This window comes from Chelonus insularis, unplaced genomic scaffold (genome assembly GCF_013357705.1).
Source record: "Chelonus insularis isolate UGA/USDA-ARS -01 unplaced genomic scaffold, ASM1335770v1 contig_339_pilon, whole genome shotgun sequence".
NCBI classification, from domain to species: domain Eukaryota; kingdom Metazoa; phylum Arthropoda; class Insecta; order Hymenoptera; family Braconidae; genus Chelonus; species Chelonus insularis.
Window position 1 is genome coordinate 543324 of NW_023276505.1, and position 26450 is coordinate 569773.

Below are 26450 nucleotides of genomic sequence, written 5' to 3' on the forward strand. Positions count from 1 at the left end.
GTGTGATATGTGTACATGCCTTTGTGATCGTAAGTTGCAGCGCCCTCTAAAAACAGTTAAATCCAAGATTGTGATGTGCCATATTTATGTCTGGATAGTATTCATGTCGGTACAGTATTTGGCATAGCAAATTGTTTCTGTTTAGTTAGTTAGTGCATCCATAATCATTTGGTTTTGACGTGCATATGTATAATGTCGGAAATAAAACGTGTGCCCATACAAACTCTTGAATTACCAAATTCCTTAAGTAATTCTACGAAAAAGGAAAAGAAAGAGAAAGGCAAACAACTCGCGCCCTCCTTTCGTTTTGAACTCTCTTTGGATGAAAAAAATGAAAAAGGCTACTCTGAGTTTAACTATATGAGTTTGCTGGAGGTCAGTAACGTGATTAATTATAATTAAAATAAACTGTTTATTAATTAGAATTATGTTCAATCATCTTTGTTATGCATAGCTTTAGTACAACTAAGCTTTGAGAGCCGGCAAACTCTCATGCACACCTTATCACACTTGATCGAATTAACAGTATGGATTAAGGAGTACCTGTGAATTTGTACATATTATTCTTCTATTCATATCATAATTCCAATTTTCTCTACACAAATCTACAGTTATATATTGTAATTATCCTTGCCCAACTCTTTTTGTTCATTTGCAAAATAATGAAAACATTAAGATTTTTATCTTTATCTGAAAGTATTGTCATCTGTATATGCATTACATTCCCCCTGAAAAAAAGCCATAGACAATGATAGACGCTATTCCTATGATTTTGTGTGTGAAACTTTCAATATGTTTCTTACCTCTGCATTCTGTTTACTTTTATACTTATAGTCTAAAATGTTTATAAGTTTATCATTGTTTATACTATTATGTGTAAATTTTTTTTAATTCATCTCATCAACAATTTAAGACATATTTTTATAATATCTTTAACCTTTAAAATTTTTGTGAGACAATTTTTTTAATTAATTCTAATCAATTTATTACCATTATTCATTTTATTAAGATTTGGATAATTTGTAAAAAAAATATTAATTATATAATAAACATAATTATAATTTTAAAGTAACAGTTTAATGAATTTTTTAATTTAGATTAGAAGTAATTTAATATTCAATGAATTTTTTCGTAAGCGAAACTTATAGGTACTTTTTGGAAACAAAATAATTATCTTTTTTCAAGGTAATTAAATTTACAAATATTATGGCTAGTATAAATTCTAATTTATCAAGGTTTTTTCAAGGCTCAGATCTATTATGCAGCTAAACGTAGCATTAACTATTATCATGTAAACATTCTATTTTACTTTATTCAGTTTATACACTTTTCAAATTATATATTATAATTTTTGAAAAATCATTAAAATAATTTTAATAGCTACATTGAATTAAAATTGGTTGATATTTATTATAAAATTCAATCAATTTACGTTATATCAATGATGTTAACATGACTTTTAAGACTTGTACCAAGTAAGTCCACCATTGTAGAAAGTATACCATATTTCTATGTAAGTTTGAAACATACGCGCTTTAAAAGGATCCCAGCTCATAAATGTTTTATTGGTTGATGAACCCTACTTGAATAATAAGAGTTTTAATTCTACAAAAAATTGATTGACTAAAAATCTCAAAATAAATAAAAAAAAATTATTTTTCAGAAAAAGAAAGCTAAGGAGTTGAAAAATCTCAGTGAAAATGTTTCGAATGGATTGGATCCTTTCGATGATAATGATGATGCCAAATTAAAAGAAGTAGCTCGAAAATTTGAAGCTAAATATGTACGGTGAAACTTTGAATTATATTATTTGTTTTATTGATCTATTTATTGAATTATATTAATATAATGTGTCATTAGGGACCAACTCAAATGACCGGAAAGAAAAAGAAAAAATATGACGAAGTTGATCTTGGAGCAGGATATGATGAGAATGATCCCTTCATAGATAATACAGATGCGGTGAGTACATTAGTAATAAATATTAATTAAACTTATTATAAATATTAACAATTGTTTAATTAATTTACTCGAATAGTATGATGAAGTTGTTCCTGAAGGAGTAAATACTGCTTACGGAGGTTTTTATATTAACAGTGGACCTTTAGAATTTAGTGTCAAAGAAACGAATCAAAGCGAAAGTAGTGATGATGATGAAGAAGATAGTCCAGATTCTAAACGAAGAGAAAGAGATCTTGACACATCAGATGATGATGATACTGAAGAAGTTCTCAACGGACCAATAACCAAGGTAAATAAATAAATATTAAAACAACTTAACATTAATACTTATTATAATATCACCATTTTTACAGAAATTAAAATTAGATGATAACTGTGAAAAGAAATCTTTTTATGATAATGGGGTTAAACGGAAGAAAAAAAATCATGATCATTCACATAGTGATAACTCAATTAGGCAAAAAAATGATAGTATGGAAGTAGACAATAGTTTTGTAGAAAATCAAGAAGAGAGAAAGAGGCTGCAATGTGATGCATCTAGATCAAAAGAAAAAAAATTAGCGAAAAAAAATATTACAAATGGCACTGAAGAAAAGAAGGTTGAATCAAAAAAATGTTCCGGTAAAGATAATAATATAGATGATGCTATTGAAAGTGTTGTGAATGATGGTAAACTTGATGATGAATCTAGCCGAGACACAATAGATTCTGGTAAATCACGATGCATAGCTGGGACATCATCGGAATGTGAAGATGCTGAAAAAATTGATATTCGTTTACCAGATAATCTTCCAGAAGATGTAAAAGAAATTATTACAAAGCTTAAAAAGCATGCTGAAAATAGTAAAGAAGGAAAAATAAAATTTTTTGGTACTTCTGTTAATGATACATTGTTAAGGTAATCACTTGTTTTAATTATTATTTAGTAAATAACCAATGGAATATTTAATAATAAATAAACAATTGATGGATTTTCAGCTTAGAAAAAAAATTACGCGCTACAGAGTCATCAACAATAAGGTCGCAGGTTTACGGCCACTTAGCGCATTTCTTATCTTGTAGTAAAATTACGCTAGTAAATCGTGCTAGAAAGCTTTGTCTTCAAGATGCTGAAACAAGAGTTAAAGAACCTGTTCAAAGGTATATGTAATAAATCAATTATAATGATATTTATTTTGGACATAAAATATGTATTGTTGCAGGTTAAAAACGATAATAGATCGAATCGTATCGTCGCAAAAGGATGAAGAAAATAAGAAAATAGCCGATGAAAAGTGAGTAATAAAAAAAATTCCGTGATAACTATACTAACCTACTAATCTTAAAAATTGAGTAGAAAATAAAAAATTATAAGTTTCATGAGATAGGCAGCACAGTTGTTGGCAAAATTTCAATTTTCGACGTTCTTAATGATAAATCAATGAATACATTACGTGCCACAAAGTGTATTTGACATGTCAATTACTGTAAAGCTTATATTAGATTTAAAAAATATTAAATATCTGACTTTTAGTGTTTTGGTCTCATATTTAATTGACATATGAAAAATAGTCATTTTTTTTATTTCTTAGCCCACTTTTATATTGGGAGATATATCGGTACTGTGGGTAAGATGCCCTCAAATAATTTACATTTTCTTATGCTCATCATCTATTTATTTTAATCGCTTATACATTCAAATATTAATTGAATCGAAAAGTCAAGAAATGTAATTTAAACTGATTTCATGAAAATCCATGACATGGGGGCCATTTATCATCAGTATATTTTTACTTATGGTTTTAATCAAATAAGTATCTCTGAAAAACCTAATGTAATAATTACATTTACAGAGGCATAGATATTCCATTGTCAGACGGCTGTAGCGATGATGGAAATAAGAAATCTCCAAAAGACGGGAAAAATTCTCGTAAACGATTTTCATGGACCAATGAATCAAAGTATATCAATTAAATTTTTTACTTAATTCTAATTTGTTTAATTAAAACAATAATAATCTTTTATCAATCTAACACTTTAAAGAAAACTGGTCTGTGAAATTGCAAATGTATGGCGACAATACTATAAAATTCGAAAACCACGGAAAGAAAGTCTAGAGGCATTTATGGAATCAATGATGAAAAGTAAACTATTGCCTTTGTGGCCAAAAGATTGGATGAGAGTAGAAGTTTTGATGGCAATAGCTAGTTCCGAATCGACGTAAGTAAATTTTGAATTTAAATTTCTTTTGTAGTATTGCTTGATGAAAGCTTAAAATTTTACACTTTACAGTTTATACTATTGCATGAAACAATTTCAATAAAATTAATTTTTAAAGTTAGGAATAGGCGAAGTGAACATTTTAAAGTCTTACCGGTATATCGTGACAATGAAAAAAAAATTTTTAATTTCGCCTATGACTAATTAAAAATTCTTAATTCTCTTCTAATGTTGAATAATCTTTACTTTTAGTTTTCCTTTCTATTTTTTGGTGATTGTTTTAGGAAACCCATTGAATCGGATTAGTTAGTTGTTTTCATCTTGATGATTTGTTTAACAGAACTCATATCATTAATATTTAAAAGTTATGCTGTTTTATTGCTACTTTGATATGCTTTCTACTTTATTATTTATTTAAATTAACTAATTCTAAACAAACCATACACTGTCAATACTCATTCATCATTGAGAAAACTAAACTTGGCTGTGAAAGTTTTCATTATTCTAGCAGTTCTGCGATTGATTTCTGTATGTAATACAATCAAACTTCTGATTAAAAATTTTATATATGTTGTTATGTACATTCCTTTTGCTTCTTTTCTAACCTTATGTTGCTTTATGAAATATTTTTGTACAGAGCAATAAATCTTGACCGAATCCTTTGTTACAGCATCAAACGAAAACAGAAAAAGCCTCGGGACACGTCAGTCCCAAACGAATTTTCATCAGTAGTTACAAATAATTGCAATGTAAAATTAGAAACGACTAATATGAATCAAAAATTATCGACAGAAACAGCGAAATCACCAACACGATATGATCAACCCTTAATTGAAAATTCTGTAAATAATACATCAATAATTCAAAATTCAAAAGCGCCTGTAACAGAAATAATTATTGAAAAAAAATCAAGCAATACGAAGTACAAAGAAAAAGTAAAAGAGAATTCAATACTGTCCAATCAACCTGTGAATAATTCTGGAACTTCAGGAGCAAAAATAACTTTAGTTCCAACTTCTCAATTAATGGCGCAAAAGCCATTGAAAAATCATACTGATAAGTTTGATCCAATCGATTTAACTAGCAACTCATTGTCAATTACTCCTGTTAACGATTATCAAAGAATGAACAAAATGGTAGATGAAGTTAAAAAGGATATTGTCTCTATTACACCCTATGAATCTTCCTCTGGAATAACTGTTATTAATGATGGATCACATCCTATATTCCGATCTGATGTGATATTTCCAAATTCTATAACAACATTTTCTGGACCCAAACCTGTATCACTTAAACAAAGAATATTACAAGAAAGTGTAAGTGGAATATCTGAAAAGCGAACAGACGATCGAGAAAGTGATGTTTATTTATGTGATCAAAAAATAAGAAAACGAGATCGATGGATGAAAGAAAAATCATTTGATCCTGAAAAGAAGAGAAAAGATCATAAGATGGCTGAATCAAATCAACAACCGTCTTCCAGAGTTGGGGTATTAAATGTTATGTTATCACCATCAACATTATCTAAAGAAGAACAAGAAAAAAGACAAATTGAAGAAACAATGGCAGCTACTAATTATTTGAGTCAAATAATAAATGATGATGCGCCGAGATTAAATAATGAAAAAAGAAAAGAAATGTTAGATGAAGGTATTAGTAATATAGTTCAACCAAGTGAACAAGAAAAGGATGTCCAAATGGTTATGCGTTCATTAAAAGAACTTCAAGAACTTCAAGAAATGAAGTTTTCACCAAATCATTCTCCACTCCAAAAACCTATATATGGTATGAGTTATTGTGATGAATATCAACGTGTTTATAAAAAGGACGATAAAATGAAAATGAAGGAAGATTCACAATGGTAATATAATTAGTGATAAGGATAATCATCAAGTGTATGTTTTGATTACACTACACAAATACTTTACTATTTTTAAGAACAAAAAAAAAATAATAATTGAAAAGTATTTTTAAAATTTTACAGCATACATAATTAAGTTGAATCATAATGTCATAAAACTTGTGTACAGCTTTACCAATTGTATTAATAAGTAAAATATGTGTAAACCATGTATATAATTTGAAGTAAGATGATTTATCTTATCTATTAACATTGCAACCATTTACTTACCCTAATTGATATCCTAATAATTACTTTTTATGGTATACTAAGTAATTTATTCAGATTATTGTTCATTAAATATCATTTTAAATAATTTAAATGTAATTAAACATTATTCCACCAGAATTAATTGCTTTCTAAAAATTGAATTAAGTAATCACATGTACCAAAAGTTAGTATTACAGAAAATCATTTTAAATTTTTTAGTTGTCGATAAAATAAGAATCAACTATATCTAACAGCCATATTGAAATTTTTTTCTAATGGCAGCATGTAAGTTATTACCGCAAAAATACATTGCCGCGCATTTTTTACAAGAACGAACGTGTGGAAATTGAAGCATAATAAAGAACGAATAGTTAACCAAGTAAGTTCTTCGAATTTATTGAATATTTCTCTTACATTTTTATAAATATTTACGTTTAAAAAATAACCGGCAATTGAAGAACGAATGTTAGTATTGTTTTGAGGTTCTGTTCATTCCTATTAGAAAAGAACGCTATCGGAAAGTTGTTTTTTTTTCTGTCAAAAGTTACTTCGACTGCATAAAATATATTTTTAATAACAATTTTATGAATACTTTTAACAAATTTTTTCATTAAAAATAAAAATGTAAGCCGGCATTAGTTGATAACTAATGTTTTGGGTCCTCATAAATTATTTAATTCAATATAAATGAAATCTTTGGACATTATTTAATAAAATATTTTCCTATAGACTATTTTCAATTTTTATTTTAATCCTAATATTACTTCAAGATGTATTACTCAATGTTTTAATATTATACAATCGTTATATAAAACCGTCTTATTTTTTAGATATGGTTGAACTTGGCGTCATGGAAACTGATGCAGAAAAAATGGAAGTATCAACTGAAGTAACCCCAGATAAAGAAAAAAATAGTACTACTGAAAATTCAGAGACAAAATCTACTACTGAAATCTCTAATAAACGTCCTCGAGATGACTCAGTGACAGATGAGGATGTTGAAAAAACTGTAAAAAAGCCTCGCCAAGAAGACAATTCTAATGATTCAATAAATGATGATACTGAAAAGAAAAACGGGAGAGACAAAACTAAAACAGACAAAGAATTTGATATATCACTTGACAAGGATACAAAGAATTTGAGCGAAGAAAAAAATAACCAGGTAATAAATTAGTTAATATGTACAATGAATAGTCTTATATAATTCAAACCATAATATTTTAAATTTTTTGATTTAACTTTAATTCTCCAAATTAACTTATAGGATAAAGACACAAAGAATTCAGAAACAGTAACAAATGGTAAAATGAACAATCCAAAAAATGAAGAAAAAAATTCATCTAAAATGAAGAAAACACTTCTTGAGAAAAAAGAGACAAAAAAAATGAATAGTAAGAATAGCAAAGGTACTGAAGTTGTTGATAGTCTAGAACTTTCTGTAGAATGCGCAAGTGACAAAGAAGCGTCTTCTGATAGTGAAAAAGAAGAGGTTGTCAAGCCAAAATCGAAGACAATTATCGTAAAGGATAGTTCAGAGACTCATTCGAATGAGTTAGATATGAGTGTATCTGATGCAGAAAAGTCAGATCAAGAAGATGAAGAAAATTCTACTAAAGAAAAAAAAGTTGAAATAAAAAATAAGGATGAAGAAAAGAATGAAAAAAAAGATGAAAAAGATGTAGAAGAGAATAAAAAACCTGTCATGAAAAAAACTATTGAAACACAGAAAAGCACTAAAGTAGTTTCAAGTTCAGAAAATGATTCTGAGAACGAAGATGATACTAAATCAAAAAAGAAAATCAAAAAATCAACAACTAGGACACCTGCTAAGACACCGTCTAAAACTTCAGCTAAAACTCCTGCTAAGACTCCTGCTAAAGGAGAAAAGAGACCACGTGGCCGACCCCGTAAACGGCTAAATACCTCATCAGATAATGAAGACCATAAAGATGATCAAGAAGTAAAAGAAACAAAGACAAAATCAAAGTTAAGAAAAATAAGTGAAAGCAAAACCGAAAAGAGCGATGATGAATCTAAAGAAGAAGAAGAAAAACCTGTAGAGACAGAAAAAAAAGAAGAAAAAGATGAAGCTGTGAAAAAAAATACGAAAGCAATGAAAGATAATAAAAAGAAACCAGCAAAAAAGGAAAATGAAAAAGAAAAATCTGATGAAAAGAATAAAGAAGATAAAGAAATTGCGACAAAAAAAACTGAAGACAAAGATGATGATGGTAATAAAGAATCATCAAGTGAAGAAGAGTCTGAAAGTAATAGTGACAATAAAAATCAGAAAAAAGATACAAAATATAAAGCATCCGATAATGAGAAAAAAATTGCAAACTTAAAAAAATATCTCAAAGCAGCTGGCATTAAAGTAAAATGTTATCGGGAACTTTGGGCTGAATGTAAGACACCAAAACAAAAAGTCGATCGCTTGAAAGAACTACTGAAGGAAAATGGAGTTATTGGTAGACCAACGTTGGAGAAGTGTGAAGCAGTTAAGAATAAAAAAGAGCGTTTACAAGAGGTGGCAGAATTGGACCCGAAAAATATAATTTCTGAAGGTAAAAAATGAAATTATTTTATTTATAAAGTTATCATGTACCTCACTTTATCTAAGAAAATTTTCTCTAAAATTTCAGGTCGTATTACTCGGTCTCAAAAAACTACAGCTAAAACAGAAAGCAAAAAAATCAATAACATTATTTTCGATGACGACTCTGAGTAATTGTTTTTGTCATTTTGTTGAGATATGTATTGGGAAAACTGGAAAAAATTATTCATTGATATTTAATGCAGATAGCCATTTATAATCAGACAACATTCTGAAAACATTCATGGATATTGAATGAAAAAATTTAGTTTATAATAATAATTTTAGTTTGTAAGAAGATTGAAAAAAATATTTTAAAAAATTACTAGCATTAAAGATATTTACTCTTGCATTTGAACTGTATTGTTTCTGCTATTTGCTTGTATCAATTGAATATATATATTTTTTTATTCAAATGATAAATATATTTTTAAAATTAAACGTTAACCATACATTTATATAATTCTGAAATAATATGATTAATGTTTAAATGTTCTATTATTTTTATTAGAAAAATATACATATTTTACGAAAAAAATCTATTGCTATTTTTATTTTATTATAAATCAATTCCTGTTAACTCATAAAATGACATTAAATAAATAACTCAAAATTATGCATTTTATATGAATAAATAATTATTATTCATCAATTGTATAAAATAATTAATATAATAATATTCTTAGTAAAAAGAATAATAGTTCAAGATCGGCTTTGATTGACATACATAGTAACACATTCCTTGCTGCAAAATAACTTATTTTCTTTTATAGTCATTCGACCATTTAACAAACTTTTACTACAACTAGCACAGCAAAAGCATTTATCAGATGCATGAAACGTTAAATCCTTAACATTTAACTCTTGTTGATCGGCTTCTATTAATTTTTGACAGCTATAGCAAGTTTTTGCATAAGTTTTTTGATAGCAAAGGAAACAAAGAGGTCGATCGTTCTCAGATATATATTGTTGTCCTGCTAATGGCATATCACAGTCCCAACAGCAAAAATGTTTCACATGGTAATTGTGACCTTCTGCTACTGTATATTCTCTTACAAAGATTAACTGCAATTTTAACGTTTGAAAATATTAGAGAATTAATATTAATAATGATATGGAGAATTTACGTTTATTTTAAAAATGGTTCTTACCTCATCACAAGCAAAGCATCGAGGAATTCCCAATAAATTAGCAAGGTCACGAGCACAATAAAGTTTTCCTTTATAATAGAAATAAACTAGATCTACAAGTAGTTCATTACATTCAAAACAAACGAAACATCCAGGATGCCATGCCGCATCTTTGGCTTTTTCTGCGGTTACGACCACATCCCCAACAAAAATTCCTTCTTGGCACTGATGACATTTCTGTACTTTATGATTATTTTGATTCATTGATAAATTGTTCATTGCTCCTCCCAACCTATTGACATTAGGATCCTCCACGATTCGTGTAGTACCAACAGCCTCTTCAGGAAACACAGGATACTTCAAGTTTTCTGAATTAATTGTAGAATTTTCTGGAGTTTTGTAACTACTGAAATGAGCTTGAACTGGTTTAGAATTATTTTGATTTATTGAATTTGTATTGAATCCTTGATTAATAAGCTTTGAAAGTGGTTTTTGGTTTTCTTGTTTCAATTCTCGGCTCTTCAAAAGATTATTTTGATCAACTGGTCCGTCTGTTGGATTGTATTTTGAAGCAAGTTTTTCCCTGATAAACGAAAGCCCTTTCTGATCTAAAGTACTTCCAATAATATCAGAAGAGTGAATAGAACTTGGGGGAAGTAGAGCATCTGATAGCATTTTTGAAGCCAAAATCGAATTTTCATCTCTGTCAGAATTTATATTGCTTTCATCAGATAATTGATTCCATTTTTTAGCCCAACAATGAGATTTGAGTGGTCCGGAATCGATTTTTGCTAATTCAGAACGTGGATTCTCAATTTTTTGATGCGCTGATTGATAAGGAAGACTATTGGAATCATTATTGAGTTTGTTACTGGTATTTAAATTAGACTTAACTAAGTTCAATAAAGGATTGTATTTATTAGATGGAACAGAATTCACTGATACTAAGTATTCAGGTACTTTTGGAGTTATTTCGCGATTACTATAACATCCATTCTGTTCAGAATTTTTGGAAGACCCTTGTAATGGAGAATTATTAAAATTTTTTGGACCAAAATTAGATGAACTATTAGCAAAATCTTTTCGAGTAACTCCATTATTATATTGATCAGCAGTAGAATATTTTTCTTCTGGAGATAATTTCTTAATATTTGCAAAATTAATCGCAGCATTATAATCGCAAGGTAATAAATTGGATTCTGCCATTTTTTCCCCATTTTTTATATTTTCCAAGAGATGATGATATCTACCTGGTTCTAGTTTTGAAGAATCACTAAGAGCTTTATCCATAATAGGACTCTTTACCTTATCTAGCCTACTTTGTATGGCTTGAGTATCATTCTTAAGCTTATTGTTCATTTTTTGACCTAAAAGAGAGCTTGGAATGTCGTTCAATTGACTTGGTGTAGCTTGAGAATCATTATTTAATAAACTGTTACTACTATTAACACTTCGATTTAAATTATGATTTGGGTTAACATTTAATGTTTCTTCCTGAGATGTAAAGGACGGTTTTAACTGCATTTTGATTGATTTAGGAACAAAACTACTTGGAGTTCTTAAATTTGGAGGTTGACTATTGATTACATTGATCTTATGATTAGGAGTAAAACATTCGGAAGCATTAGCTGGAGTTATTAAAGACTTTTCAAATGGTTTAGCAGTCACAATTTTTGATACTTTTCCTTGACCAACATAATTCTTAATATTTTCTAAATATTTCTCAAACTGCTTTCTCTCTGACTCGGACAGTTCATCACAAACTTTATGATCAATGTCATGTAATGGAAGCTGTTTTTGAAGTTGTTGCTTTCTCAAAGCTGCTCCTATAGACCCTTTGATGGGCAATTTGTCTTGAGGTAATGCTTTCATGTAATCTGCTGCTAACTCTTTTGTTGTGTCTGGTGGGGCCCATTCAAATGTTTCTTCATTGTCTACTTGTTGCTTATTTATTTTAAGCACTGTAACATTTAAAAGTAACAATAAAATTTTCAGATTTTGTTGTTGTTATTATTATTGTGCAAAAAAATAATATCTTATTTTTTTATAATGATAAAAATTCATATTAATCGTATTTTGTAACGATAAAATTTATCCTTCAATTTGACTCAAGTGGTAAGCAATGTCAAATGAAGTAATTCTGGTAAAAACAAGTCACAAAAAAAAAATTGGTTTCGATTTTAAATCAGTATCTTCATCTGTATTAAAAAAGTAAAAGTAATGATTATCTGAGAGATTAATCGAACAAGTAAAAAATCGATAACCACTAAATAATACTATTTCTACCATGCTTGATAAAATTTTTCATACAAAATTGTAGTATACATTTTCATGGATTTGTTTAAAACAAAAAAACTATTTATGCATGCATATTTATTAAAAAACAAATTATGTTTTAATAGACTCATAAAATAGTCACGAATAAGTTTTGAAAATTAAGGTTAATTTTCAAATCAGAAAGTGAAATTATAATTACCAATCGCTCGTCGTTTAGGTTTGCCTGAAGGACCAAATAATAAATCAAACTGTGGAAATTCATCATCAGGAACATCATGATCATCGCGGCCACATTTGCAATTTTTGCAAATTTTTCTCCAAAAATGCAAATCTAAACCTGGACAATCAGAGTTACATTTTATGCATGGTGATCCTGCACCAACTTCGTGAGCTAATCGTGGCTGGAATGTAAGTAATAAATAATTTATAAAAATACTCTATTTTATAATGATTTATTAATTATTAGATTGATTAATTTAAAAATATCAATATAATAATTAAAAATCGAATATTATATACATATACGATAGAATAGTGGATGATTCATCGACTTCTTAAGATATGACACACAAAGATAATGAATTATTTAATTAACCCATTGAAAAATGCGTCAATTTTTTGAAAATTTTCAATATTACCAATCATATCAATATAATTTTTTACTCTGAATCATCAAAAAAGTATATTGATTTTTTAGTGAATAGCTGACCTTTCTTTTTCGATTTTCCAACTCCAAAAGCCACTTGGGACGATCATCTTCCTTTTCTACTTGAGTGTCTTGACCCATGATATCACAACTTATTCTAATTATAAAAAAATAAAACTATGCTCCAAAAAAAAAATGCATTAAAAATTATGCAGGCTTTGTTGGTGTTTCATTTATATGATAATACACGTTCTTAACTACTTTATGCTGACGACTGCTCACTGTTGACTGGAGAAAACCCTCGTTTCTTCAGTACTTTCGGCTACTACGCGCCTTCTGACTCATCTCGCCCCACTCTTTCATTCAACATTGAGTCACCAGTTGTTGAACGTACTATATAAGAGTATAGCAAACACGAATATGCATAGCGAAGACACACTGGATCAGTAGATCACATGCTTCAACATTTTTTAAATTCCTTTCCAATTTTTATTCATACTTCAATCTCTTTTATCTCAACCCAACAATTAAATACTTGAATGGCATATTATATTAACTATTAATGCAAAGATAAGTTATAGCATATATATGTATATATATACATATATCGAATTCGATTAGCTAATGATCTAGAATATTCTCTATAAAAGGAATGTTAACTTGAATTCTCAATTATACTTGATTCCAGTAATTCATTGAGTCAATTTATGAATGACTTTTTCGAGTGTATATCATTTTAATACATACAAGTATAAATAAAGAAATCTTTTCTTTAGCTGTACCACTCGTAGAAATTTGAAGGAACTATTGCAAAAGTAAGAGAATACGATTTTATTTTCAATGCTCTTTGTTTGGCTTCAACTGCTGAAACAGGAAACGTAAAGATATTTCCTCTGTAGTCCATAAAGCACTGAGAAATACACGTTTATGTTACACCCCAAGGTCTTGAAAGACCCCTTTGTTATTAATATTTATATTTTAAAATAACGTAATGCATACAGCTCCAAAAAATGACTTTAAATAATAAACAAAAATCTATTGATTAATCATTATGATTATAATGAAATAAAGAATTTCAATTTAATATTAAGTACTTTAACTTCTACAAAAAGAAACAATAATAAAAAAACTAAACGAGTTTGTATAAAGATTTCAAGATCTTTAAGGACGATCTTATATTTATTATTAAGAATTTTTTACACATCTTTGTGTTACTTGCTATATTACTGCAAAGATTTCATCAAATTCTTTTTCGGATATCTGTAATCAAATAAAATATATTTTTACAATGCAAAATAATTCAAAAATGATTAATTAATTATTTAACTTAAAAAAAGAATTAACAATTTATCAAATTATTAGTAATAAGTATACTTAAAGAATAAATCTACTACTTTTACGATTAATTATTGAATAAATTTAAGATTATTTTGGTTTAGCATTGAATTAAATACCTTTTTCTTCTTTAATTTTTTAATCAACGCAATATCCCTCGCTAATTCGTCCATATCCTCTTGAGAAGGAGCTTTTCTTTTTTTTTTCTTTATCGTTTTCTCCGATCCACCCGCTTCCACACGTTTCTTATTTCTTTTTTCTCTCCTTGTCAAGCGTTTCTCTTTTCTTTCAAGTGTTTTCTTTTTATTTTCAGACCAAGGTTCCGTCGACTTTACCCGTCGTTTACCTTTCCCTGGCCAAACTCCTGTCTGCCTATAAGCATTAAGGTTCTCCAATCTCTTTTCCTCTTTCATTTTGTCTTTATACGCAATTGAATTAATATCGACTACAGCTTCTTTAAACTCCGAAATGTCACGGCCTTTCAACTCTGGCATTCGAACCATTTTTAACAGACCAAAACCCAGAGCAACTTTCCCAAGATCCATATCTTTTAATCGCAGAATTAAATTGCATTCATGTTTGCTATAAGATTGAATATATGACACAAAAGCTCGATTTGCTTTATCAAATAAAAATCTGTCTTCAATTTGTAGATTTCTCATAATATTTAAATATTTTTCATAAATTTTAACTGAAATGTTTAATTCAATTTCTTTAAGTTCAACCTTTTGATTTCGTTTGATAAATTCAATGTAAGTATCTTCAGTAGGTAAAAGAAAAAGTAATGCATTGCCTTCATGGCCACTACGAGCTGTTCTACCACATCGATGAACAAAACTACTCGCAGAGGACGGTGGATCATATTGTAATACCCAATCTACTTCAGGAATGTCAATTCCTCGTGCCATTACATCTGTACATACCAATATTCCACTATTAATTTTTCTAAAATCTTCAAAAATTTTATTTCTTTTGTTTTTCATTTTTCCATGAAGTGCAAATACATTTTCTTTAGAGAAAATTCTAAAAATAATCATAAATTAATAATTATAATAAATTAATTAAAAACTGATCAAAGCGTGATAAAAAATAAAAATATTGTTTCTTACGTTGTTATTACGGAATTGAAATAATCTACACAAGCGCACGTAGAAAAGAAAATCATGTATTTCTTATCTAATCCTTTAGACTTTATAAAGTCGATTAAAATACTGAATTTATGAGCAGGATCAACGATCGTAAAATAATTGTTTAACGCTACAGGTGTTGAGATACTAGATTTCTCTCTCACAGATACTATTGTTGGGTTTCTTAATCCTGCTCTGATTAGATGCTCTAATTCTTTAGTTTGTGTAGCAGAAAATAATCCTGTTCTTCTTAATCGTGGTAAATAGCTCAAAATCGAGTCTAAAGTTGCAGAAAATCCGAGGTCTAATAATCTATCGGCTTCGTCCAGTACAAGCAGTTCCTAGAAATATGATTGTAAAACTGATGTAGACCTTAGTCGGAAGTTATTCTATCATGGTGTATAGAAAAGTTATTTTAATTACCAAAGATTTTACAGCAGCAGCTAAATTAATGTCTTTACAATTTGAAAGAAGATCTTTTAATCTCCCAGGAGTGGCAATAATAATATTTACTCCATTTTTGAGTTTCAAAATATCTTCTTTCACTGTGGTTCCACCAACGACTAAAACTTGTTTTAAATTTGGTATTCTTTTTAAAAATATTTCTAATACTTCACTAATTTGTGTCGCTAATTCTCTCGTAGGAGAGATTATAATCCCACCGATTTCTATTTTTTTCCATTTTTCATCTCTTTTCTGAAAAAAAAATTATTTATTAAATACTTTAATATTTAATTAATAATTTTATTATTAAATTATTTATTGTTATCAAATTAAGGTAAGAGAACCTGAAGCAGTTCAAGTAAAGGAATGAGAAACGCTAAGGTTTTTCCACTTCCAGTAACAGCTTCTGCTGCAACATCTTTTCCAGATAATAAAATAGGTATACATGCTGCCTGCAAAATAATTGTTCAAATTAAGGAAGTTTGAGCATTTCAAAGATTAAATTAGAAGCCAAGTAAATTCAATAAAATTTTAAAGACATATTTATTAGTACGATTGAAAATAGTTTGGTAATTTTGAAAACATTTTATCGCACTGTTTATTAGTAATTAACAATTCAAGTAGATCGTTATGCATAGGCTTTTATGGAAATCATGTAATTTTTTATCAAAACTACTTCATCATACTGAAAGAAATTATATTTTTAATAAAAAAAATCACGTGACCTCTACAAAAGCCTATGATTGGGATTTACTTAAATTGGTAATAACTAAAAAAAAGTGTAATAAAATGTTTTAAAAATTACCACACTATTTTCAATGGTACTTATGAATATCTCCTCAAAATTTTATTGAATGTACTTGGCTTTCAACTTTATCAATCATTAATACGAAAATGCAGAAAAAATGAAGATTAATTAAAACTTACTTGAATAGGTGTAAGGAAATTGAAGTTAAGTTCTTTTAATGTTTCTACGATAGGATTACTTAGATTTGCCTCTAAGTCTTTCCACGTTTGTTTAAAAATTTTATTTTTCAGTTCCATTGAGCTCATTTCTTCAATAAAATTGACAGCAAATGCTCTTGAAATAAGGTTATATTTATGACCACGTGTTTTACAAAAACAAACTCCCGTGGCATAAATAAGAATAAGATACCTATTTGATCAACCGAGAGACAGGTTGGCGGTAAATTTAAAAGCATTAATAAATTTAAAAAGAAATTGAATAAATAAAACTAGATGAATGTGGTGTTTTTACTTATTTAGTTTATTTTGATGTTTTTTTTTTAAATCTCTTCGATATAAAATTTGTGTCTAACGATGCCACGCAGCGAATTGTCGCCCTTATAGGGAAAGTCATTTTCCACACACTCATATTTTTGTTATTATGTATTTGTATGATACTCTTTACAGCGTTTTATTAATCATTATTCAAAATTTAAAGATCTTTTGACATTTATGATATTCATTATTTTCAAGATTTAATTTTTTAATCGAAATTTTTGAAATCAAATTTGATTTCGTTAACAATACTAGTCAAATGGCAATTCATTCATTTCATTTTCTAGTTCTTCCGTGCCAATTTTATTTCAAACATTTTAATTAATAGATTTAATAACTTTCATTACTCGTGTATGAACATTCCGCACAATAAATTCCATCGAAATTTAATTAATTCATTAAATAATAATCATACGTACAATTTGATTTGTCATTTGATTTGATGACACATGATTAGTATTAATTTATTATAAAAAAAACAAATTATTCACTTGAAGTATTTTTTTTATAACACTGCACTATTTTCGATTTAAACAATGCTTTTCTTTATATTATAAAAAGAGCTAAAAAACATTCAATACTTCAAAAATATTGAGCGATTCATGTTACAAAGAGTTAATACATTTCATGGTTGCTGATGGTAAATTAAAAGTCGAGTTCTTAATCCAAAGAAAATATTTTATTATTACATTAATAAAATAATTTCTCTTGATAAACAAACTTTTGTGGAACATAGTTATCTAAAGAGATAAAAAGTGACATCGAGTGGTGGCTAGATGATATTTCAACAAATTTTATATTAAATGAAACATTCATACACGAGTTGATTCCCCGCCTGAATGAGAAATTTCGTTCTTTTTTTACTCTCTCACTTACACGACAATCTTATTAATTAGCATATTAATATTCATGTCTTTCTTGTATTTTATCCTTTAGATTGTCGATGACTTTTACACATTACACATCCACCATCTCGTAACAAAAATCATTTTATTATCAACAAACCGTAGAGCGTCGATGATTAATGCTCTACGTAAGCACATTACACTAACATTCATTTACGTTTGTCAAATTTTAACTATTCGAGTTTCCCCAGCAACATTCTCATGCCAATAAAACTTAGTTTAAAAAAAATAGCATCCTTCGCATACTTTTATTATTCATTCATTCATTTTAAGATGTTTCCCAAATGACATTTTTTCGATTTATTAAATTATTTTTCTTTTGTTCATTCAAAATATTTTTATCAAATACTTTGCTTAATTGCATTCAACAATCAGTTTTTCAAACCTCTTTAAGATCATGCGGGCATGTTGATCTTCATTATTAGATTTTTTTTTCATATTTATCAGATTTGTAAACTACAGAGTGGGACAAGTGGTAGTAAAGTTCTCACGTTATATAAGAGCTCACAGCTTTTTTTCATAATTAAGTTATGATTGCGAATTAATATGCTTGTAGTGAGTACAAGAATCACTCAAGAAAGGCCTTCAAATGTGATCCAGCACGTTGAAATAGTTTGTTCGCGTAATTAATCGAGCTGAAAATTTTATTTAGAAAGTGAGAGGCAACTGATTTGATGAAATGACATACATCGGCAAATAGAGAATGTTTCCGAAGAAACAAAACAGATTCAGAAAAAGTCAGTTAATTAGTAAATCACTTTGGATAGTAATTAACTGGCTATATTAATAATTTAGTTGAATTGATCGATAATAAAACAATCGGGGACAAAAAAATTAAATAAAAGTCATGTGAAAGTCCCGAGATTTCACATGCAAGGCTACTGCTCATCGTTTTACGACCTAAATCGTAAGATTGGCAGATTTGATGACAATCGAGCCGACAATTGGAAATTTAAACATTCCAAAGTTGAGAGAATTACTTCAAGAAGTTAGAAAACGTTTATTCGAACACGTGTTTAGACGCAATGCTCTTTTTTTATTCCTTTTCACATTTTTTTCTTATTCTTCTTACTTACTTTTTGCATTTCTAAACTCACAGTATGGTTTTTTGCCGAAGAGAAATAATAGACTCAAGAACAAATTTAGTTAGTCACCCAACAGTTTAGTACCCAGTGAAAAACAAATAATAAGGTACGTTTTCAAAGCTGTAAGAAGAGTGATAATTATTAGCAGGAAAAAGTAAAGAGCTTTAATATTAGCTAACAGCAAAAAACCAATAGCAAGTATGTAAGATCTCGATATATAAGTATACTAGTGTATATACGATCTTGTATTCCGTACTTTTACTTCATTGTTAGCGAAATAAAATAAAAATCCAGAGCATACGGCTTCACTTCATGTTCTTTACTGCCTAGCGTTTCAGCAGAAATACTAACGTTTCTCTCTTCTCGATTGTCTTCGTGGCTACTGATTATGGGGTAAAATAACTGGTATAGCTTGTTGAGCACCAGGTGGTGGCTGCGGTTGAAGATAGGGCATATGTTGAGGGGGAATAGGTATGTGTGGTGGAATTAATGGACACATAATTGGGTAACTGGGCGCGTGGCCTTGCGGTGGAGGCTGTGGATACGACGGTTGAGGGGTACCTGGTGGATTATATGCACCAGGTGTGTGGGGAGGATTTGGGTTAGCTGGCGATGGCGCTTGATTAGGAGGCTGTTGTCCTACGTGATGCTGATGAGGATGTCCATGGGGTCCCATATACTGAATACCAGGATTTTGAGGTCCCGGAGATTCGTGATGATGATGATAAGGCGTAGCCATATGTGGCGGTGGCGGTGGTGCTTGCACCATACGTACCATTTGCTGATAAGCTGGCTGACCTGGATAAGGCACCTGAAATGATGGATGAAGAGGCCCTGGAGCGAGTAAAGGTTGACCTGTAGCTGCTGCTACTTGCATTTGTGACGCAATATCCGGCGCTCGATGTTGCATCATTGGTACTAGAAAATAGGAAAACGTTGATGTTTATTTATGAATAATTTTAAATAGAATAGTTGATTAAGTGAGAAGAAATTAATAGAAAGTAATATAATAATTGATGTTGTATAAGTACCTAGATATTGACCCTTCCGGAACCTTGGTACAGGTTGGGCCTGTGGCTGTGAGAATGCCGCGGGTGGTTGACTCGTCATTACATAAGCAGGAGTCATGACCACCGTTGCAGGCATAGCTCCAGAATATTGAGGAGTTTGGGGTGTGTGTGGTCTACTGGGAGTTGGTGTACTAGGTGAACGCTAAAAAAATTTTTTCATCAATATATTGCACAAAAATAACATTTAAATCTATATTAATACATACCGGAGTAAATGGTTTGGCATTAGGATTAAACTCTTTCGCATTTGGATTTAACGTTGACTTCTTAAAGGCAGTGGTAATTTTTTCAACAGCAGGTTCTATGCTCGGTTGAATAGAAGGCGAAGTTTGCGTCTGAGCTTGAGGTGGTGTAATAGTTCTGACGGATACAGGACCAGGTGGTGGTTTGCCTGTAACGATTGGTTCCTCGGGTACAGACTGATGTTGTTGTTGATGAGGAGTTTGATGTGATGTTGGAGGTGCTGACTGCTGCTGTTGAGGAGTTGGTGGGTGTTGATGAACTGGAGGATGATGTGATTGAGGCATCGTTTGTGGTGTATGAGCATCTTGATGATGATGTGGCTGCTGTTGCGGTTGTTGTTGTTGCTGTTGCTGCTGCTTTCGAGGCATTGATGGTGGCTCCTGATTTGAAGATTCTGCTAATTTAAAATCAGTAGAAAATTGACGAAGCTCTGCGTGCTGCTCTTCTCTACTTCTTGGAGTAGGAATTTTTCTGTGTTCAGTTTTAGGAGTCAGAAGATCACTGCGTTGATTCTCTATCGAATTCTGCTGCTGAAGTGGAGTATGCGGAGTATGTGGAGAAGATTGTTGTTGATGTGAAGCTGTTGTTTGAGGGAATGGTGCAGGAGGAGCTTTATCTGCCTGATAGCCTTGCTGCCGCCCCAGACGTTCACGTTTATCAAGATTCAACTTATTTGGAGGTGGTGGTTGCTGTTGAGGAATAAAAGTAACTTGAGGAATTGTTGAACCGTGTTGTGGTTGTGGCTGAACTGGAGCCATAACTGGTACTGGAGCACCAGATGGAGGTTGAGTAGTAGTTGGCGGTGGTACGAATGGTGGTGGTGTATTATAAGCAACAACAACACCACTTGGTGGCATAGGCATAACAGCATGTTGCACAGGAGGATGATTGGTTGAACCACCAACTGGAATGTTGCCTGTCTGCGGCGAATTTGTATTAACCGGAGGAGGTTGATTGAAAACTTTATTATTTCCTGGACCAGATGAAGGTGGCGGCGGTGTGGATCGTGTTAATTTACCTGTATTAACACTATTTCTCTTGGCAGGAGGAACATATTTACCTTCGTTAGACGTTGGTCTTATTACAGCAGCAAAACGTTCCTCTTCATCGCCATTTTCTAAATCTAATCGTGCTTTGTGTTCTGCTTGAGATTCTATCTCATTAGCTATTTCTGCAGCTTTTTGTTCTTGATCTTTAAATTCTTTAGTATCTTTGCGCTGCAAAGGTAAAGTATAACCAGCTAAAGAAGGTTCAAATGTAGTTTGAACACCATAAACTTGTTCATTTTTACTAAACATTTCGTGAGCAGGCCAACCATTCTGTAACATAAACAAATTACATTAAAATTTATTTGATAGAATACAATTTCTTATCAATTATGATACTCACAGCAGCTCCATCTAATTCATAATCATCGCCATTTATTGTTGAGGGTGCATCCCAAGGCTCTAGTTCTTTTTCTTCCGTTATTCCATTATACTTACTAATAGCTGTATCAGTTTGAAATGTATCTCTTATTGCGTAACCCAAATCAACGTCTTTTGCAGACATTGTAATTATATCTTGTGGCTTAAATATAAGTTTTTCAACTACAGTATCAACACAAATTTTGCCTGAATTTTCTACACGATGAGCCATTTCTAGTACTACTTCGAACTGACTTGAGAAAGTCCTAAAGATACCTTCGTAAAGTGAGCCATTTAAAGTTTGAATCTAAAAGAAAACACAACACATTTTGAAATATATTATTGTTAAACATGATTGCATAATTGTTAAAAAAAATTGAACAAACAATCGTACCTGTACTGTATTGCCAACATGACTTGTTATTGCATGCATAAAATGAGCATTATTATAAACACCTTCAGCTACAACACTTCGCTCTTGGGGACCTCGTCCCCTTGGGGATCTATAATAACATTGAAATTGATTTAATTATGTCACACAACAGAATAAATTAAAAAAGTACAAATTATCAAATATTCCCAGATATAATGTAAAATAAAATTAGACATAATTCTATGCTAGCATTAATTTTTAGAGCTAAGAACTATGATTTTTTATGCAGTGACTCAGTAGTATCTTATCAGTTGACATGGAAATTTGATGGCTGTCATTTTTATCCAGTCAAGCATTGATTGAAAAAAGATTTGACAAGATGTACTAGCAAATGAGATGAAATAAAGGAATTTACCTAGCTGGATTGGAGCGGTTTTTTCGTTTATTGTTCATGGTACCAGTTGACGATGTATCTTCGCCACTGATTTGTAGATTTCTATCGCCTGTTCGTTGGGCGCTTTCTCGTTTCTTAGTGGGGACCGGAATTTTGAATAATTTCCGGTGTAATCTTTAATATGATGAAATAGTGTCTAGTTTAAAGGCAAATTTAATTAACTCACTATAAATTAGAGACCACGGCGAGGGTCAAGCCGAGGTGATTTATGTGCGACAACAAGGGCCAATTATGCCCGTGCAATTTTGCAACATGAACGATTAGGGATTTTTAGGTTATGCTGATGACGCGCCTAGATTGCTTGAGACAAGGCGCGCGTTAGTAAACACTTTATTACCGTCTGTATCAAGACGGGCTTTTGTTTACGAAAAGAAAATAAATCACTAGCCACACCTCGTGGCAAAAGGCAACCGACGATTAGGGGAGAGAGACGGCCGATCTTCGGCCACCACGAAAATGATAATTCTGTGTCGCGTGTGACGTAACACGGCGCACTTCTACCCCCTTGTTCTCGCAGTCGTGAACACTCGGAATTCGTAGTTCAAACACACGAACATGGACAACCTTTTCTGTCCGTTTATCGCGCGTCTTCGCACTGGTGCGATGACACCTACGATTTCCGATTCTACTCACAAGAGTTTAATTTTAGTTTATTAATCAACATGTGGTGAATCGTTTAATAAACTTTGTAGTTTAATTACCAATCATTCTATTCCTCTTGATGTTAGGATGATAAACTGTACTCCAATGAGTCACCGAGCTGTCCATTCAATGACCAATCACACAGGACCTTAAGCAGAAAACCTTCCGCGCGAAAATTTCAATTTATTTTAAGATTTTTCTACACCTCAACCGTTCAATTGAATTTATTGTTAATAATTAAATTATTTTTGATTATTGAGTAAATGATATAAAATCATTTCAATCAATAGAAAGTTGAAATACATAATTACTCTTCTTCTTATAATGTTAATAATTATTGATGAAATATAAGTTTACTGTTTCATCATTTCTCTTGAAAGATATTTTTGGAGAAATATTCAGACTAAAACGAATTGGGAATTATTGACATTTTTTAAAAAGGTAACTAAAAGGTTTTTCAGTGTATTTATTATTTATTTAATTGGGTCATGTTGAATATATTATATACAGACATGATGATTTACATAAATCTTTTTCATTAAATAGAATTAATTCTATTCATTCAATTAGTTCATTCAGACAATTTTATTCTGAATCTTTAAATAGTTTTTAAATAGCTCAAGTAATTATAATGTAATAAAATAACTTGAATGATAAGAAAAGTAGATTTTTAACGATCATTAAATTATAAATATCAAAATAATACGTATGCCATTATATATGAATTAAAAGTTACATGACTTCTGTTTAAAAGGATGAATCATTGATAAAAATGTGCTTTTCCAAAAACATAGTATATGAGAACGTCATCATCATAAAAAATTCATTAAGCTAATTATAAGAGCACAGTCCATTTTTGCACGTGGTATTCGGGAGACATTCAGAGCATAGTTTCCCTTTGATATAAATAGGTTGATCAATAACATTTCCAGTTGGGCCGTAATTACAAACAAGTATTTGTTTTCTTGTTAGAGTTGTATGTTGAGCCGGTGATTGTTGGCGAAATTTCTTTTCTAAAATTTCTTGTCTTCCATATGCAATGTCATCACCATCGTCATCAGAGAAGTATTCTATAAAATAATTTAAATTATAACGAAAAACCATCAAGTTGAGTTATTGTTTATACCAAATTATATTAAAAGTAATTCTAACTCTAGGATAGAGGAACAAAGAATATGAAAGTATGGTTATAATATTAATAACAAAAATAAAATTTATACCTGAATTGACTGATCTTGCAATTCTAGGAGTCTTTTCACCATAATATTGTACTAATCCAAACCTAGGATGAAACATAATACGCTTTTCAAATTGACTTTCTGAATCATTTTCATCTTCCAAAGATCCAGCCTCTTCATTATCGACAAATTCGCCAAATGCTTTAAGTAACTGTTCAGCAAGAAGAGCTTTTGATTCATCACTTCTTAAAAAGTCTGAATGACCACTGTAATCAGAGGAATAACTAGCCATGTTTCTTGGATCATAGCTTTTGCTTTCAGGTTGATATAAATGAACATAACTTTGCTGTTCTGGTTGAGGCTGTCGATTTGTATAATAATATCGAATATCACTTCTAAAAGGTTGTTGATAGAAAGTAGGTTGAGAATCATATTGATCAGCAGAAAAATAGTTTTGGTTCTGAATGCCTTGAACTGATGACTGTTGGTTCATTTGATCTCTCTGTTGTGTAAAGATAGGATCAAATGGTCCCAGAGCTCTTCTTGCCGCGTTTTCATTCAATGAAGCTTCACCAAAATATTCTGCATAGTCTCTTTTCTGTCGAGTAATTTTAGCATCGTCAGTGTCACTCTGTTTATTAGTTGTTCTGTTTTTCGAGCCATTTATAGTTGATGAAATAAATTTATCGTATTTTAGGGAGTTTTCTTGGTCATTGGAAGTAGTTTCAAAAATTGTACGTCCACAGCCAACATATCTAGTATTTGCCCAGACTAGTTGAGTGTAGGAGTTGGTATTTATGTTAGATTGAAAACTATCGACTGTTGATTTATTAAATTTAAGAACTCCAGAATACCAAGACTTGATTGCTTTTCTCCAGTCAACTGTTATTGGACCAATGTTGACGTACATATTCTGTCCAACTCGGAATCGAGCTGATTATGATAAAAAAATTAATATTGATATAAAAAATTACTTGATGATAATTAAATGTATTATTTTTGCTCACCATCTCGTCGACATTTATCATGATCAAAATTGCATTGATCAGCCCAACGTTGAGCCACTTTTGCAAGATCTTCATCCCACGTTAGAGCATTCATATTTGCTGCAGGTGGTTGAGGGCCTGGTGATCCACATATTACTGAACCATTTGCAACTTTAGAACGATAAAGATTATGCAGGAATACTATTTCTTCAGCTTCTGCTGCTGTGATTCCACTTTCAACATATTTACCACATGTTGGGCTTTGACCCTGAATCATTTTTTAAATAATTATTTAGTTAAAAAATACCAAAATATTATAATAAATAATTAACATTTCTTTCTTTTTGACCCAGATATAACTTTAACAAATAATTAATGACTCTACCTTGAACTCACACATTGTATGACTCTTACATAAGTCACAATAATCGTTTGCCATTGAAGAAGCAATTCTTAAGAAAAAAATCCACAGAAAATATTTTTTCATGATAATTTTAATTATTAGAAATCTATTTGTAAATAATTTATTTGTTAAAAAATTTTAACAATCCTTTCCTCAAGTACAAAAGTATTGAAAGGTCTAGATTAAATGATTCATAGAAAGTTCGTAGCTGTATTTATATAGTTTGCATTCGAATCTGGCAATGACATCTTCCGAATTAGATTTTCAAAGTATAATAAAACTTTAGGATTAATTAAAAAATATTTTTGATTTATTATCAGAGAGAAAGACTTCTCTATTACGTAAGACACGTGCTTCAGTTAATCGTATTTGCATTAATAATGTAAATATTTGTTATCAAGTGATAACAAATTTGATTAATTCATAACTTAATGAAAGTTTGTCAACAAATAAATTATTAGAAGTCAATTTATTTAAATATTTATTCAACACATGCTACTTAATTATTTACCATAAATGAAAATTAAAAATAGTACTGTTTGGGTTATTAGTAGATGATAATTTTATCAATAAATTTTTTTATTTATGAAATACAATTATA

The 26450-nt window shown here is 30.2% G+C and overlaps 6 protein-coding genes across 6 annotated transcripts; 2 read left to right on the forward strand and 4 right to left on the reverse strand.

Moving 5' to 3' along the window:
• Positions 1–46: 46 nt before the first annotated feature.
• LOC118066274 (ubinuclein-1-like) lies at positions 47–6223 on the forward strand. Its single transcript, XM_035082194.1, has 10 exons — positions 47–375; positions 1664–1783; positions 1861–1962; positions 2039–2251; positions 2316–2860; positions 2941–3102; positions 3165–3236; positions 3795–3902; positions 3985–4161; positions 4832–6223. Exons 1-10 carry the CDS (start codon positions 193–195, stop codon positions 6024–6026), a joined length of 2877 nt encoding a protein of 958 aa, XP_034938085.1. The 5' UTR covers positions 47–192; the 3' UTR covers positions 6027–6223.
• A 305-nt stretch (positions 6224–6528) lies between these two features.
• On the forward strand, positions 6529–9245 carry LOC118066275 (neurofilament heavy polypeptide-like). Its single transcript, XM_035082195.1, has 4 exons — positions 6529–6650; positions 7102–7433; positions 7536–8835; positions 8914–9245. The coding sequence occupies exons 2-4, from the start codon at positions 7104–7106 to the stop codon at positions 8997–8999; spliced, it is 1716 nt and encodes a 571-aa protein (XP_034938086.1). The 5' UTR covers positions 6529–6650; positions 7102–7103; the 3' UTR covers positions 9000–9245.
• A 235-nt stretch (positions 9246–9480) lies between these two features.
• Positions 9481–13253, reverse strand: Tes (Testin). The gene is made up of 4 exons (XM_035082240.1): positions 12981–13253; positions 12471–12672; positions 10016–11955; positions 9481–9929 (listed from the first exon to the last, which is right to left on the reverse strand). Exons 1-4 carry the CDS (start codon positions 13056–13058, stop codon positions 9567–9569), a joined length of 2583 nt encoding a protein of 860 aa, XP_034938131.1. The 5' UTR covers positions 13059–13253; the 3' UTR covers positions 9481–9566.
• An 801-nt stretch (positions 13254–14054) lies between these two features.
• On the reverse strand, positions 14055–16937 carry LOC118066331 (probable ATP-dependent RNA helicase DDX55 homolog). The gene is made up of 6 exons (XM_035082282.1): positions 16751–16937; positions 16168–16275; positions 15803–16075; positions 15362–15720; positions 14372–15275; positions 14055–14177 (listed from the first exon to the last, which is right to left on the reverse strand). The coding sequence occupies exons 1-6, from the start codon at positions 16874–16876 to the stop codon at positions 14136–14138; spliced, it is 1812 nt and encodes a 603-aa protein (XP_034938173.1). The 5' UTR covers positions 16877–16937; the 3' UTR covers positions 14055–14135.
• Positions 16938–17067: 130 nt separating this feature from the next.
• On the reverse strand, positions 17068–23281 carry Atx2 (Ataxin-2). Its single transcript, XM_035082189.1, has 6 exons — positions 22602–23281; positions 22208–22316; positions 21797–22120; positions 20371–21726; positions 20126–20306; positions 17068–20012 (listed from the first exon to the last, which is right to left on the reverse strand). Exons 1-6 carry the CDS (start codon positions 22637–22639, stop codon positions 19474–19476), a joined length of 2547 nt encoding a protein of 848 aa, XP_034938080.1. The 5' UTR covers positions 22640–23281; the 3' UTR covers positions 17068–19473.
• Positions 23282–23809: 528 nt separating this feature from the next.
• Positions 23810–26022, reverse strand: LOC118066333 (uncharacterized). Its single transcript, XM_035082286.1, has 4 exons — positions 25832–26022; positions 25468–25714; positions 24503–25393; positions 23810–24352 (listed from the first exon to the last, which is right to left on the reverse strand). Exons 1-4 carry the CDS (start codon positions 25931–25933, stop codon positions 24114–24116), a joined length of 1479 nt encoding a protein of 492 aa, XP_034938177.1. The 5' UTR covers positions 25934–26022; the 3' UTR covers positions 23810–24113.
• Positions 26023–26450: the final 428 nt, after the last annotated feature.

Excerpts from the sequence above, each read along its gene's own strand:
- LOC118066274 (XM_035082194.1), top strand. The coding sequence starts at position 193 with ATGTCGGAAATAAAACGTGTGCCCATACAAACTCTTGAATTACCAAAT. Across the intron at positions 2,861-2,940 it reads GTTAATGATACATTGTTAAG|CTTAGAAAAAAAATTACGCG; the intron begins GTAATCACTTGT and ends ATGGATTTTCAG. Across the intron at positions 4,162-4,831 it reads ATAGCTAGTTCCGAATCGAC|CATCAAACGAAAACAGAAAA; the intron begins GTAAGTAAATTT and ends CCTTTGTTACAG.
- LOC118066275 (XM_035082195.1), top strand. The coding sequence starts at position 7,104 with ATGGTTGAACTTGGCGTCATGGAAACTGATGCAGAAAAAATGGAAGTA. Across the intron at positions 7,434-7,535 it reads GCGAAGAAAAAAATAACCAG|GATAAAGACACAAAGAATTC; the intron begins GTAATAAATTAG and ends ATTAACTTATAG. Across the intron at positions 8,836-8,913 it reads GAAAAATATAATTTCTGAAG|GTCGTATTACTCGGTCTCAA; the intron begins GTAAAAAATGAA and ends CTAAAATTTCAG.
- Tes (XM_035082240.1), bottom strand. The coding sequence starts at position 13,058 with ATGGGTCAAGACACTCAAGTAGAAAAGGAAGATGATCGTCCCAAGTGG. Across the intron at positions 11,956-12,470 it reads ACCTAAACGACGAGCGATTG|TGCTTAAAATAAATAAGCAA; the intron begins GTAATTATAATT and ends TAAATGTTACAG. Across the intron at positions 9,930-10,015 it reads GATGCTTTGCTTGTGATGAG|TTAATCTTTGTAAGAGAATA; the intron begins GTAAGAACCATT and ends TTAAAATTGCAG.
- LOC118066331 (XM_035082282.1), bottom strand. The coding sequence starts at position 16,876 with ATGAGCTCAATGGAACTGAAAAATAAAATTTTTAAACAAACGTGGAAA. Across the intron at positions 16,076-16,167 it reads CTTTACTTGAACTGCTTCAG|AAAAGAGATGAAAAATGGAA; the intron begins GTTCTCTTACCT and ends TTTTTTTTTCAG. Across the intron at positions 14,178-14,371 it reads AAAAATTAAAGAAGAAAAAG|ATATCCGAAAAAGAATTTGA; the intron begins GTATTTAATTCA and ends ATTTGATTACAG.
- Atx2 (XM_035082189.1), bottom strand. The coding sequence starts at position 22,639 with ATGAACAATAAACGAAAAAACCGCTCCAATCCAGCTAG. Across the intron at positions 22,121-22,207 it reads ATGTTGGCAATACAGTACAG|ATTCAAACTTTAAATGGCTC; the intron begins GTACGATTGTTT and ends GTTTTCTTTTAG. Across the intron at positions 21,727-21,796 it reads ATGAATTAGATGGAGCTGCT|AATGGTTGGCCTGCTCACGA; the intron begins GTGAGTATCATA and ends TTTATGTTACAG.
- LOC118066333 (XM_035082286.1), bottom strand. The coding sequence starts at position 25,933 with ATGAAAAAATATTTTCTGTGGATTTTTTTCTTAAGAATTGCTTCTTCA. Across the intron at positions 25,715-25,831 it reads ATACAATGTGTGAGTTCAAG|GGTCAAAGCCCAACATGTGG; the intron begins GTAGAGTCATTA and ends AAAATGATTCAG. Across the intron at positions 24,353-24,502 it reads TGCAAGATCAGTCAATTCAG|AATACTTCTCTGATGACGAT; the intron begins GTATAAATTTTA and ends ATTATTTTATAG.